At 36.6% G+C, this 15,666-nt stretch overlaps 1 protein-coding gene across 14 annotated transcripts in view; it reads right to left on the reverse strand.

Moving 5' to 3' along the window:
• Positions 1–15,666, reverse strand: part of LOC134529350 (sarcolemmal membrane-associated protein-like) — a 236,039-nt gene that overhangs the window by 184,110 nt on the left and 36,263 nt on the right. For all 14 annotated transcript variants that reach the window (XM_063363326.1, XM_063363327.1, XM_063363324.1 and 11 more), the window contains 3 exons: positions 14,758–14,877; positions 12,251–12,388; positions 5,773–5,920 (listed from right to left, as the gene is read on the reverse strand). In XM_063363326.1, the coding sequence (XP_063219396.1) occupies positions 5,773–5,920; positions 12,251–12,388; positions 14,758–14,877 (406 nt within the window). The remainder of the gene's footprint in view (positions 1–5,772; positions 5,921–12,250; positions 12,389–14,757; positions 14,878–15,666) is intronic.

Genomic DNA, 15,666 nt, shown 5'->3' on the forward strand with positions numbered 1-15,666 from the left:
AATACCTACATAACATGCACAAATATCTATTAATTACTACCATAATATTGACTAACTATTTACCGATATCCTTCTATGGCAATTAACCCATTAGATTTGTTAGAAATACTGACACAAAAAAAAAGGTTTTAGTATAAATCTTTGTCATTGGGTTTATTAGGCGTACAGTAATTGAGTGATAAAATAAACAAAAAAATAATCATACACATTTTCTTAGCAACCACACTTTTAAAATGTATAGCCATCTTCAGCTGCTAAATTCTAGATTTCTCTCTCGAAATTCAGACATTAGAGACATTATCAACTTTGTTATAGAAATAAATTTAAGTATGGTATCAGCAGCATACAGTGTTATCTGAAGATTCCAAATCACAAATATTAAAAAACTTGGTGGCCATAACAGTAAATAAATAACATAAATTTCAAACCATATGAGGTATAGCATTATTTCTACACAGCTAATGAATTTTTTAACCCACAAGCAACTCTATGTTCTTTTCCCACTACTAGAATATAAAATCTTTCATGATGGATGATGATTATTAATAATTAGTATTTTTAAAAGATGAATCTTGCTGTGTGTACAAATTTTTTAGACATGAATTTTTATTGTAAGTTTATTATATAACTTTTAATTAAAGTCATATGTATGTTTTTGCTATGTTATTTGTTTGTATTTGTGTATGTTTTTAAATATGACATTACATGCTACAGAAATGGTTAGTAAATTAAATGAAATTAAATCATTGTTTAGAAACACGTATCTCAGTAACTTCTACGTTTTATAAATCTTCATATGTAATTAATTATATTTGTATATATGCCTGCACCTGACCTAAATTTTGTAAATTAAGGGAAAGGTTACCTTTTTTTGGTAACAATAAAATTAATTTTGATATTGAGTGATGTATTAAGAGAAAAGTTGGTCAATAAAATCAGAGCAAAAAAAAAATTGTTAAGGAGGTTTTGTCATTAAGTTGTTCTATTATGAATGTACAAATACCGATTAGTTGTGAGCGGGGCCCTCTAGATTTTTGGCTACAAATTAAGTAAGTTTGTAAAGAGAAAAATATGGTAGAGAAATAATACATATAATTTTTGGTTAATAAATCTGATTTGAGGTGTTTTTGTTGTACTTAGTGAGCCTTCATGCCATTGCTTCCCCCCCCCCCCCTGGACCAAAGTAAAAACCAGGTTGTTGTCGTCATTAGGTGGTATTGCTTTTAGTTACTTTTAACTTAGAAGAAAGAATTTTTCATAAGTAGCATGTGTCAACCATGAGGACAAGGGTGGGGAGTTATGATGTAGGAAGAGTCATAAAGAAGATCTTGCCTATGAAATTTTTGGACATAGTAAATAAGGTTAGGTCATTTCTGCAGAGAACTATTTCATAAAACCAGAAGCCCACAAGTCACAAGTAAATTCCCTTGTAGATAAGGAAAAAATTAAGAAATTTGTTTTATATATAACTACAAGTGGAATCTTACAATTACAACTGGAGATTTACAAGTCACAAGCTGTTCCTACAAGTAATATTACACTCATGTTTCATAAATTTTCTAGTAACCTCATGGGCTTGCAATATGTGTAACAAATACTACCAGTCTTAACACCAAAGTAAGATATTTTACAAGTAAAATTTGTATGCTCTGAGAAGTTAATTTTATGTTAATCAGTTTGTAAAGGGTGTAAACAAGAATTTACATTTTCTCGCTTGAATGTCACTCGCTGGGCGAGTTTACGACTGAGCATCTGAAAAACTGTGATGAAAGTTCAAGAATCTGATTATAGTTAAGTGAACATATTACTTCCAGGTTCCACATGGCCGGAAAAAGGAAAAAGAATTCCTTTCAGGGAAGGAGGTTCTTGAAGGAATGGAAACACCGCTTCCGCCCTGAATAAGGAGGCGACCAAGGCAGAGAGAGCTCAGATCCTGGGTGACTGAGCTGGAGGTTACATCATTAGTCAACGTGAGAGTCGTCCATCTGAAGAAGCTCCTGTCATCCAGTGGATGTCATCATGCTGGCCATCCGAGCGGTCTGTTGAGATGACCATGTCGTGGCACCCAGGAAAATGACGGGGTCACTGGTTCAGTTCCCAAACCATCTGAGAGCCCAGCTGGGGTCACTTTGAAAGAAGAAAAGCCTACGTCCCCAACACACGGTATGAAGGCCAGGGAAGTTGGAGAGTAGGAAAAGAAAGAAGCCGCTAAGTACAAAAATCTGCAGCAGATGAGCCGGATACCCAGAGACTGCAACATCCGCACTCAAAAAGCAAGCTCACTGAGCAAGTCTGTAGGAACGAGTTCTTCAGCATAAATCGGGAATGAAGCTAAGAGTCTCCTGGTCATCATTCAAGAAGGCAACGTGTTCACTCATGGTCCAAGTGAGTTTCAGTCCAGCCTAGTCGCTGTCTGGAGTGGAAGAGGTCAGCATGCTAATTCAACACCGAGCCTTGGAATGCAGCTGTTGGTGTCACCTGAGGAGTCCCGCACTTTGTGTTGCAAGGTGAGTACATAACCAGTAATTAAATTAATCCCACAATTACCCATGGGGGTTTTACTTGTGAGCAAGTAGATGTGCTTGTATACGCTAGTCTTCTAAAACCATAATATTGAAATTAAAAGTTGAGAGTTCACGAGTAAATAAGAAAATTAGAAGAGACTAAAAATAAAATGACCCAAGGTTTGTAAATTATAGCAGAGCCACCATGGAAAAGAATTTGTAGAGACTAAAAAACTAAATCATTCTTGCTGGCTCTGTTTTGATGAAGTCTAGTAATTTAAATAAGGTTAAATTTATTATGGTCCTACTGCATTATAAGACTGGTCTTAAAATGTATTACTTGGGTAGCCCAGGAAAAGAACTGTTTGGCTTATTTTGCATATGTTGTTATTTTGCATTTTGCATATGTTTGCAGGTCTGTAGACTTTTATTATGTACTTTAATTTCAAGTGAAGTCCAAAGAAATCAAAATGAGTTTTAACTTTTGTCTAAATGAACCAAAAATACTTCTGCGTGAAATCAACAAGAAGTTATAGAACTTATGACTCATGTTATGTACGTAATCTTTATTTATCGTGTATGTGTGTGATCAGAATCTTTCTATATTTATAGCCTTCAAATTTCATTATTTAAAGTCAGGGCTATCTACATATTGTACTATTTTTGTTTTAACTGGCATTTCCCTCTCAACCTACTTAATTGTGAGTCTCATTAATTTTAAGTTAGATGCCCATCTTTTAACGGAATTTGGTTACAACCAGCCACAAGTGATGTTGGCCCATGCCCATCTCAGCTTCATATGGAAGTATAATGGTTAGAATATTAATGGAAATAGTGAAAGATGATTTTGATGATGTTAATGTTAGGAGACCAAACAATTTCAGACCCAGGATAAACATAGATTTTGTGACCATTTTTGAATACGTAAATAGTTCTTTTATTTATATAATAATGTCCACCTCAATAAGGCTATAATATATTTTATGCAACTCTTTGTGGTATATACTCTTTAATAATAATGCAAATATATCAGCTCTATGTGTATAACTTAAGATCATTTTATTTAAACAAATAAATATGCAAGAAAATAAAAAGTTTACGTTACTCATCAAACATTAATCTACAAAATTAATCAAGAATACATTATGTTGCTGTTGCTAACTAAAGTACTTTTGTGCCGCCAATCGATGCATCATTAGTACAAAATTTGTCTTTTTATTTTTTTTAAGTCTTTCACAGTATTTAAGAGTACCATTTCAAATATATTTTTTTTTACCCTAATGTATCCTCTCACTTAAACTTTTCCATCAAGCTTAGACTGGTTCCCAGCAACTTGACTTGGTGCGCTAGTCGCTTTGGCGCTTTGGCGTACAACCTGGCGTGAAATTGCTCCCGACCACCGTGTCTTTGGCTAACAGCCTGTCTTGGGGCTACCCCCGAGCTCAGCGCACCTCATCATGGACGGCTGTATAGTATCCCCTAGGCTCAGCAATTTTCATCAGGCACCCAGCTCCTGTTTTGGTGCTCCTGGAGCACATCTGGTGTGGTGTGTATCTGTGTGGCATAGCGCAAGCACACACCCGCTCCCGCACCCACCCTGTTTCCCGCTGTCTCTCTGGGAACCCAGGACAAGACCAATGACTTGCCACTTCTCCAGCTCCCAGGGCACTTGGGACACGCCCATGCTTCAACTCGCACATGCTGCCCGCATGCGCGATCTTTCGGCACTCTCCGGTACTAAGTAACAATTATCTCCTTTACTTCCTACTAGGGAGCAGCCTCTACCCAAATCCTTTACTTCGGGCACCAGACCCAACCACTGCGTCGCCGCGTGCTGCCTATGGGCGGTTTCGCAAACTATTGGTTGCGCAACCTATCGGTGCTCGCGCAAGCAATACATCGAACAGACCAAAGTTTTCCGTTTGCCTCCCTACCACTCAGGGACACTGGCCATTCAGGAGATGGTCACATCTCCCCATTTTTTTATTAACCCCACCCACCTTTCTTCCACCCCTGCCCACACATTTTGGGGCCCTCAGAGCTCTTTAACTAAGGGATTCTACCAGCCCACAGAGTGAGTCATCAAACAACCTCCTTACTGACCGTGTGGTGCTCTGTCGACTGTACTTCTTCAGCGGTCTGCGGCGTCACATCTGAGCGAGATGTGCCAGCTTAGCTGTGATATGTTATCGCGAGACCTAGGGATTATTTCCTATTCTTCTTTGTTCGTTTTACGTGATTTAGTGGTTTTAGTTTTTCAGATTTTAAGTGTTCGCGCCGTTGCTACCGTGGTCGTCTTCTATGACGGACTAGCGAACTCCTGATTTACCCCAACATCCTGGTGAGTAGCATCCACGACTCCTTCTGTAACCTTTTCTCACGCTCTTTGCGAACCTGATCTTCTTCTGGACCTAACATTTCTATAACACATATCGTGAACTTTTGTTCACAGTGGGGTCCAAGTGATGGTAAAACAACCTCTGAGCACCAGTTTTTGGCCTACAATAGCCTTCCGAGTGCGAGTGGAGCCTTCGGCTCCCTTGCTTTGTCTCACATCTGGACCATCTCTACTTCTGCCCTCTCCGACGCTCGCATACGGCTAAGTTTTAAAAACTAAAATTAAAAAAATATATAAAGTAACCTCTTCCAATAAACAAATGTAGTAATTTTTTGCTTTCCGGCCAGAACATAAATCTTTATTTTTTTTACTATGTTGATTGTTTTCTTTGTTTCACTAAAAACCATGGATGTTTCTACTGTACCTTTTGAAAGGATAACCAAAATGGCACCAAAGATGGAGACACACTTCAATATTAAATTTATCATTTAAAACACTTGATGTCAGTGTTTTTATTTCTAAGTTAGCAGATTACGATCCATCCATGTGTGTCCACATTTACGAGTCAAACAACTTTCTATATGAACCAGTTCAGTTTAACAACTGTAAGACTTTCAATTGTAACTAATAGCTTGTCACTATCAGACTTATAGTTTTATCAAATAGAGCCTAGATGACCTAGGTTGAGGCTTATCCCAAAGCCTGAACGAGGAGGAGGAGGAGTCAGTTTCATTAATAAAATGGGGGTTGCCACATTTTATCAGTCATTTTTCAACAGATATATATTTCGAGTACATTGATAATAAGAACAAAAAAAGTCATATTTAAGGAAAATTCTTAAGTTAAGCCATTTTTACAAAATTATTTAGTTCTCAAAAGCTAAATTTGAATAGCATGACAAGTAGGCAACACAATAAGCTAGCTACTTACCTTTTCTTGCATTCTCCATAACATCGACTCCAAACTGAACAATATCTCCAGAACAAACCTCTCGAGGTGGAGACTCTTCTGCTCCTTTACTAAGCCGCTGATTGTTGACAAAAGTGCCATTACTACTTTTTGTGTCTTGCAAGTAGAACTATCAAAAAGAAATAATTTTGTTAACATCAATTACAGAAAAATACATATAGATTGTCATTAATAATGCCAAACCAAGATATATTAATATGATGACGTAGAAATGATTTTAAACCAATAAGTGAAGAGTTATTAAGAAATTTATATTACTGACTATCCATAAATTAAATTAAATTATTTGAATTAAATAAATAACTGAGTTAAAAGGCATTGACTACCTAGAAAGTGAAAAACATTGCAACAATGCAAGATCATGCGCTACCCAGCTTTTAAAAGAATTTTTGAGAAATTAATGTTTTGTCATGCAAAGGGAACAGACAATTATATAGTTCCAAGGTTATGGTGAACTAGATTTTATACTTTTAGTTTATCATAATTAAATTCTTGTCAATAATTTTTGTGTTAAGATATTTTATTTAAAAAGGCAATTTAACAATATTATAACCTGTTCTCATTTATTATATGGCTAAATGCATTTTTTCAGTATGTTATTTACTTTCAATTTTCTTTAATACCAATATTTTACATTTGGAGCTATTCAGAAGTTTTCATAATGATTCTGGGACATTTGGTATTGTTCGAGTGAACGACAGGACAAGAGACAGGTGCACGACTTGGCGGCGCCATGGTTATTTTTTTCTCCAGATATTTTTTCAGTACTGAGGCTTTATGGCAATTTCTGTATGTATTTGTATGATCGAAAAGTTAAACTCATGCATTTCCCACAGTGTTTATCTTTGACTAAAGAGAGAAGACAGTAAAGCAAGCACAGACTTCAGAAAGTTTTTGGGTAGTGTAATGTGTTATGATTGGTTGCTTTGTAAAAACTGTGTTGTGATTGGGCAGTGTGATCACATGGCTCCCTCTCCCTGTGTGGCTGGAGGCAGGGGTGTCATCTCGCCAGTCCTCAGTTCGATGTCGTCTGAATATGTCGCATTTGACAGTGGCTCACGTCAAAACATAATGTGATAAGCAACAAAATAAACAGCTGTGGTCCAGGCTGCACCCTTCTCAAACCTCTATTTAGACATTTGAAGTTAGAATTCCAGTGACCACGGTTATCAGCATTCAGCCCATGATGAGGCTTTCGTGATTTTAGCCGCCATCCCAGGGCACCTTTGTCTTTGGCTTGTACCATCGATGCTAAGCAACTTTGGGGAATTATTTGCTATATGTAAAGTGTGTGTGAGTATTAAGAATGTTTTTTTGGAATCATCAAAATTAACAAACATTTATTTTTTCCGCAGGGAAAAGTCTGTATTGTCATGGAAATGTGTGGACCCGTTATAGACATTGTGTAATGAACAATTGTGTTTTTTCTTGTGCAAGATCTCAAAAAAAAAATCTATGTAAAGGTTCTATTAAATCATTCTCTTCAGTAAAAACTGCCAAACTAAATTCATATTAAACCTCAAAATTTAAAACATCAACAAACATATTCGAAGAACAATCACATTATTTATTAATTTTGAAGTGTTTTGTAAATGTTGCAAGTCAGGTCGTCTTTTAGCCAGGCCAATCTGAGTTGTAATATGTGGTGCCCAACATCTATACTAATATTATAAAGCTTAAGAGTATGTTTGTTTGTTTGAACGCGCTAATCTCGGGAACCACTGGTCCGATTTGAAAAATTCTTTCAGTGTTGGATAGTACATTTATCGAGGAAGGCTATAGGCTATATTATATTATCAATAACATTAGGGATCCTTACTAAAAGTCCAATTTAGAATCAAATGCGTTGGAGGGGGTTAGATACAACATGCAGTACACGTACGAAGTGTGTGTTGACAATGCCGCAGGCGCTAGAAGTTTATTTCCTATTGCCTATTAACATTGTTGCCACGCACTAGATGCCTTATCATTCTTAATTTTCCCATACAAGTAAAAAACACCCGTGTGATATTAACAACGAAGCAATCAGTACCCTCATAAGAGTTCAATAAGTATTTAAATACTTTTTATCACTTTAAATTGCAAACCTAAACAATTTTTTTTTCCTCTCTCTGTGATTAATTTGTTTTTTCAAGTATATATATTTTACAGACTTGAAACTTCACAGTAATGTTCCTTATGTTACGCAGGATGACATTTTCCGAAAATTATATCCCATGGGTGGTTAAAACCAGGCAACAGTGGGTACTTTGTCTGCATGAGAACAGGATTTTGCATTGTTCATGCCTTCTGCGTCTCCATGGCAACGGGCATCGCGCGGCAGTGGCGTACCCACAAGGAGGGGCATGTATAACGAGCGGCGCAAGAGTGATCTGCCTGTAGACTGCCGTAGCAAAGTACGGGTACATCAGTTGTACGTTGCGTGCACGAGTCGGGAAACCATCGGTGCTATTCATTTTCTCTCCGGTACATTATACAGCATTGTAATAAATTTTCACTGAATTTTTTTTTATTTACCTTTACTGTAAATGAGAGATGTGGCTTAATTGTTTTCCATTAGTATAGCCGTGCAATGCCGGGTCGGGCAGCTAGTTTAACATAAAAATTAGTTTTATTTTTAATCACTATAACAAATTCATTAGATATAACATTATGTGTTAGTTGGTTACACAATATCATGCCGACATCTCTCCACAGCGGTCCGAGTTTCTAGACAAATACCACTTGTGATACTTGGTAAATGAGAGACGTAGTAAACACTGCCAAATTTGAGTGAGTCTTCGCGTACCGAGACTATTAATGTATCTATTATGCCAGGATCTACGGCATATAGTCAAATTGTAAATAATCTTTATAACCGGTAACTAATTTTATAACTTGTGACATTGAACAGTACCCATGGATACTTTAAATGGCAGACATTTAAAAATCTCTAAACACATGTCACGTTAGAATATTGTTACGACCTATGTGGGGAGAGCTGGGTTTGTACGGGATAGCCCAATTAAGTTTTATTACAGTTTTATTAATTATTAATATTTACATTACTAATAAATATTCTACTTAAAAATGTCCGCTCACCAATCACTGGCACATAAAAATGTTTATTTGCAAATCACTCAATGTCTATCAAGTTTCACAGTTTCCGATCCTCATTGGAGCTAGGCTCAACAGTGGCTCGCCCCTTACCACCTTACCAAGCACCTGTCCATACACAATATATTGCCACTCAGTCACACTCTCTCAATCCCGTCGCTCCGCATCGTGCCACTCTCGAGGGGGGAGGGTCTCTCACCCTCTTAGCCGATGTTGCACCTCTTTCACTCGCGGAACCCTCGGAACTCTTGCAGAACTCATGGAACTCTAACAGAACTCTCGGAACTTCTGCGAAAGCCGGAGTCGCCCTTTTATACTAGTCGATCATCTTTCCAGAACCAACGAGAGCAGCTGTGAGAGTCGCGCCATCCTGGGCTGACCTGACGCCCGAAACATCAAGAAAAGCAGTGCCCATTCACGCCACTCTAAGCGGCGACCCGCGGAGTTCCCAAGGCTGCTCAGCGGTAGAAAACAGCGCCAAGGAAAAAGATGCACGGGGAGTGGAGGGGGAAGCGGTGTAGCAACGACCCTTGTAATCGGGTGAGGCACTCGTGGCATGCTTTACGTCAGTGGATGGTACGTGACACGGCACGTGATGCCAGTGGCCGTGCAGGGCTGCCAGCCAGCTCCGAACCTGACGCGTCACAGTCCTGTCTGCGTTCATAACGCTGCCCCCTCCTTAAAACTGTTTGTTCCGAAAAGGTAATATCACTTTCGGCATATTCCTTAATCTGTCCAAATGTACCTTTTTAAAGTGTCCCCTCTTTCCTCTCTGGATGCTGTAAACTACATAATTTAGCCGCTTCAAGATTTTGTACGGTCCTTACATGCTGCTTGAAGCTTAGGGCACCTTCCCTTCCTTTGTTACTGATTGTACAGCCACACTAAATCGCCCTCCTGGAATCCAGTTGAGTTAGCCTTAAGGTCTTACCTTGTCTTCATTCGATTCGATGCTAATCAAAGATTTTTGCTGCCTTCTTTGTGTATAAGCACCATTCCTTCCTCTAGACGATTCACATAATCAGTGGTGCTGGTAGACTCTGTACGAGGACGACCGAACTTGACATCACAGGGCAGCCTCAAATCCTGTCCAAACACAATGCTCACAGGGGTCTGCCTAGTAGAGTCATAGATGGCAGACCTATATGCCATCAGAACAACTGGATGTGTTGATCCCAATCCTTTTGATGCTCTGCCACTACCTTAGTAAGGTGTTAGAGAGTTCTGTTTAACCTCTCCACAATGCCATCAGACTGAGGATGTAGGGCTATAGTCCTGGTTTTATTTATTCCCAGCAACTGACACACCTCCTGAAATATTTTTGAATGTAAATCGCAGCCTTGTACTGAGTGGAGCTTCATTGGTACCCAAAATCGGCAAATGAAATTGTAGACTATTGCATTCGCAATGGTAGTGGCTTCTTGGTTAGGAAGTGCATAAGCCTCTGGCTACTTACTGAAGTAATCCATTGCTACCAGAATATACCGGTTACCATCTTGAGTCTTGGGAAATGGTCCAGGGATAGTTGATGGCCATCCTCTCTACATTGTAGGCCCTCATTTTCCCATGACTCTGGTGTTGTGGCCCTTTTTTAGCTGAGCATGCTTTGGATTTTCTAAATCGAGTCTCCGCATCCTGACAACACCTCAACCAATAATAGCTTTGATGGATCTAGGCTAGAGTTTTGTTCACCCCTAGGTGACCACCAGAGGTACCGTCATGGATTTCTATCAACATCTCTGTAACTAGTCTCTTTGGAAGGAGTAGTTGTATGGTAACTACTTTTCCATTTGGATTCTCCCATTCCCTCATTAGTAGCCCATTCACCATCCTCAAGGAATCCTACTGTGCCCAGTAAGCTTTCACAGCCCTTAGGTCACTGGAGATCTCATGCCATATTGGACGTCCAGCCAGCTTATAATGGGTGCCAGGTCAGGATCTTGCCGCTGCGCTGCTTTTAAGCTGGATTTATCCCATTTGCCTTCCCCGTTAATTATTGTTTTTTGCCGAAAATCGACGATTCCCTCATTTTTCTCTGCCCTATTGTAATATTTGCAGTCTACCTTGCAAGGTCTTCGGGAGAAGGCATCGGCAATGCTGTGAATTCGGCCTTTCCTGTGTTTTATCCGACAATCATGTTGCTGTATCTGTTTAATCCACCTAGCAAGTTGTCCCTTTGGATTCTTAAACTGTAGTAGTCACTTGAGTGCGGCATGGTCAGTACGTAAAATGAATTTTCTCCCATATAAATATTTGTGGAAATGTTGCAGAGACCGCACTACAGCCAAGAGTTCTCGTCCTGTGACGTAATAGTTGCATTCGGGCTTAGACAAAACTTTGCTGTAATATGCTATTACTCGTTCATTTCAACATTTCAGTTTCGAATTAAGATCAGAATAAATCAATTACATATATTAATCATTTCTCTGTGTTATGTATGGGTTAATCTATAATAATAGAGACAATTTGTCTGTCTGTATAATAAGCAGTGAGAAAGTATTATGCCTGTAGACTTCCGTACAAAGTGCTGATATTTAAACTGAGTTAGTTCATTATTTAACATAACAGTAATATATTCAAATTTTAGTAATAATATAAACATTTCCTAATATAAATGAGTAAAAAAATTTCTTAATTTAAGTACCAGTTTGGCTTAAAAAAGTTGTTTCAAATACTTTTTTTTTAGGGTGAGGGCCCCCCAAACCTTATTTTTAACTGAGGACTATTCTATACATCTCAGACTCCCCAGTAGTATAGCCTCTACCCAGAATATCAGGGCCCTACAAAAGTAAATGTCCCAGGGGGCCACCCAAAAAGTTTAAGGCCGCCACTGCAAATGTGTGTATGTTCTGATACAGAATATAAAAATGTGTGTTGTCCTCACTGAGCACCATAAGATAATGTGTCAGCAGCAACACACACGCGCGCACATGCACACACACACGCACACATGCACACACACACAGATATATAGAGCTATAATTTAGAGTAAAAATAAATCTGAAAGTGAAGTATTTATGTTGCAATGATTTTGCATAGAATGTTAAACTTTATTCTAATACGTCAATTTAAATTCTCAAGTCTGGCTCTCTGTGAATTTATTTCATAGTTCTGTTTCAGCTACTGATATTTATGTAAGAAGAGTAATAAGCCTCAGAGTCAAAAGAAAATGAGTGCATATGTATCATAAAATATATAAAAAATACATATGAGTGATAACTGATTGTGCAGAAAAATATACACATTTACATCATATAACATTTAATATTCTCAACTAAAACATGCTTAAACATACTCATTAGTAAAGAACCTTTACAAACACATTAAAATATAATTCACTTACCTTTCCATTTTCATACCATAACAATGCATGGTTACGTGATAAAACCTTGCAATCAAAAATTGCATTGTTTGGTGCTGCTCTAGCACGAGCTACAGAGCGACCAATTTTTACGGGTTGATCCAATAATAATGTGCGCTCCTGAAAAAAAAACACACACATTTTCCTCTAATATTAGTTATATTTATTACTTCCTAGCAATTAAGTAAACAATTTAATACCTATTCAAACAGATATAGTTTTTAAAATTTACAGTAGACTGAAAAAAAAAGAATAAATTTACCAACTTCATAGCTGCCAACCATTACGGATTTTCCGTAATTATTACGTATTTAACACAGAATTACGGAACATCGCTGGTGTATTACGGAAACCAGGCTTTGTGCTGCACGGAGACGGAAAAAATTCAGTTTCTGCTGTGCTGTTTCGTGAACACAGTTCGAATACATCGCGTGGTTGCGCAAATAACGGAACTAGTATGTGTGCAGTGTGCGCATGTACTGTTGAAATAAGTAGATTAATTCTCATGTTTTGAAATAGTAATGGGATGGTATTACGTCCGTTGTACGACACAACTAGTACATATTCTCGGACTTTTAGTTTTTTGGCTACTTACATCACGATAATTTTTGTACGGTACTTTGGCTAACCTGTGTTGTTTTAATTTTTTTTGAAAGCCATTTTTTTCATCATATTGTTTTTTCTTTCTACAGACGTGAAATTTTTTTATGTTTTTCGATAGTGTTTTGTTCTTCAGTGCCGGTTGTAGAAATTAAGCGTGTGACAGAACAAAAGTGTTTCTGGGAGGGAAAAAAAGAATGCAATTCTTCAGAACTTTCGACCTAAACTATTCAAAAGAATGGCCATGCTTGTCTTCAAATGTTTTGGAACACCACGCGTTTTTTAATGTATGCACGTGTGACTTTTCGATTGCACATGGTGGAAGGGATGACTGTAAACGGCATATTGAATCAAAGAAACATGAGGAACATTTTATAGCCATGACGAGCAATAAATCTATATCGTCGTTTTTTCGCTACATCTGAAGAAACGAAAGTAACGAACGCAGAGTTATTGTTTACAAGTTCTTTTGTTTGACTTCTGTTGTTTATTTACAAGGCAGTTCTAATCCAACCAGGATAAAAGAATCAAATAAAAATTGTTCACAAGTTTAACTTTGAATACTTTGAAATGAAGGTTCAAAATTTCCAGTAAAATTATTGACATTTCTTACATATTCAGATGATTGTATTGTTCAAATAGTTTTTTTTCCGATTCATTAATTTGCATTGTATTCATATAAAGGCCTATATTTTTCATTTTTTTGCATATTATTTTCCTTGTTTTATCTTGTGTGTGTCATAATTCCCCAGGAAATATTCATCGTGCATTATTTATGCGTACTTTTTTTTTCCCATATAATTGTCATTACTGATGGGTGTGATTTGAGGTTGGCAGCTCTGCAACTTTCACAATTCATGCAAAAAATTTATGCAAACACACATAAAATTTTTCAAGGAAGTATACAACCTTAATGGAATTTAGGGTTGTATAAAATTATTATTAAATATGAAATACAGAGTATCATTACTGGAATATACACTTGACCAGATATTATTCCTCATGGTTTTCATATTAATGAAAAAGCATTTAAATCATCTTTTATTCTGATACCATCTAGATGATTTTCAACTAAATTAAATTTTTCCATTGTACTTTCAAGTATTTTTTTAAAGCATAAAATGCTAGTATTTTAAAGTTTGGCTAATTCGTAAACTGATTAATTTTAGTGTATTTTCAATTCAGTAAATGTTCAGAAAATATTCACATTACAAAATCCCAAAGTGGGATATTCAAAACATGCCATGACTATTAAAAGTGCAAAAAATAATTGTTTTTAGTCATAAGTAGTCATGGCAACGTGTACTATGTGCCACAGATGGCTTAAAATACTTCTCAGAGTTCCGTAATTACTATACATCACGTACCATTTTCACTAGCAATAGAGGGAAATACATCTGCAAAATAATTTATTTGAAACCTCCCAGATTAGCTGTTTTTCTCTGATTTTAGGATTTTAGTTATTTCAGATTTGTAATCATAAAGACTGGTCATTTTCAGTTTTACTGGTACTAAAAAGCTTTCTCTATTTTAATCATTCTCAAAAGATTAAGTAAGATCTCTTGTGATTGTTAAAAGTTAGTTACTGAATATTTAAGGTTTTGATTCATTGCAGTTTTGTGTGAAGGTGCTGAGAGGTAACACACAAGCTATTATGCCCTTTAAGGGCATTAACTGACATTCATGAGGTTTCAATCACTTCATTAAAAAAAATTTGTTATAGGAGAAACTTGTAACAGTTCTGTTAAAAAATATATATATAAAATTATCTATAACCAAAAAAAAATGTTGAAACTATTAAGTTTAAAACTGGCATTCAAGAAGGCATTCTTAAACCAATTATGAGTTTTTAAAACGCAAGAAATATATATTAGTAAACTATTTCAAACCTGGAATGGGTGTGAATTAGGCCGACATATCAGTACTGCTTTTGCAGTCATCTTGCCAGTCAGATCTCCACTATAAGGGTAGGAGACCACATTCTTGACCCACCCTCCACTTACCACCATCTACATTAAAAAAATTAACATCACTATCTCTAATACTATTGAAGCCACACAGAATTTTAACTTTGATACTATGTTAAGTTACAATGAATATTTACTGCATCCAAAGATGAACTGTTGATTCAAACAAAAACATTCTTATCATCAGAGTGAATTGTATTTCCCTGAAATTAGAAAACCACTTTCAACATTATAATCAACCATCAATCATAAAAACCACTTTATAGTAAGCTGTATTACGTATAAATACTGAAACACTGCAAGTGGAGCCGATTTACAGTTGCAATGCATGATGTAACACGTAAATACTTCTTTTTGTCAAATATCAATCTGAATTACAAAAAAGAACTTCTAAACTAATATAACATCAGAGCGGTAAAAAGTAAAAATTATATAACATGCATTGACATTTAAGCACAACAATATGTTTTAAAATTCCAGTTTTATTCTCTTAATGTTCAAAATGAAATTTTTTGGAAGGCATAAAATGTACTCCTAAAATTGAAACATAGTAAAGTTCAAAAAAATAATCAAATGATGGATGAAAATATATATTGAGTTTATATAATGATATTCAAATGGGATAGCTATACATATCGGAAACAAAAACAAAGCACACTCCTTAAAGAATAATTATTTTTTTCTGGAATATAATTTTTAATAATACTTTTATTGAGCTTAACAATCTGTCAACAGTGAAGCTAACAGCTACAAAAACACACTATTCAGAGATACCGGAGGTAGTAACCGTCCAGACTGTGCCCAGCTAAGACAACAATCCATTACTGAAGC

This window comes from Bacillus rossius, chromosome 2 (assembly GCF_032445375.1).
Source record: "Bacillus rossius redtenbacheri isolate Brsri chromosome 2, Brsri_v3, whole genome shotgun sequence".
Taxonomy (NCBI): domain Eukaryota; kingdom Metazoa; phylum Arthropoda; class Insecta; order Phasmatodea; family Bacillidae; genus Bacillus; species Bacillus rossius.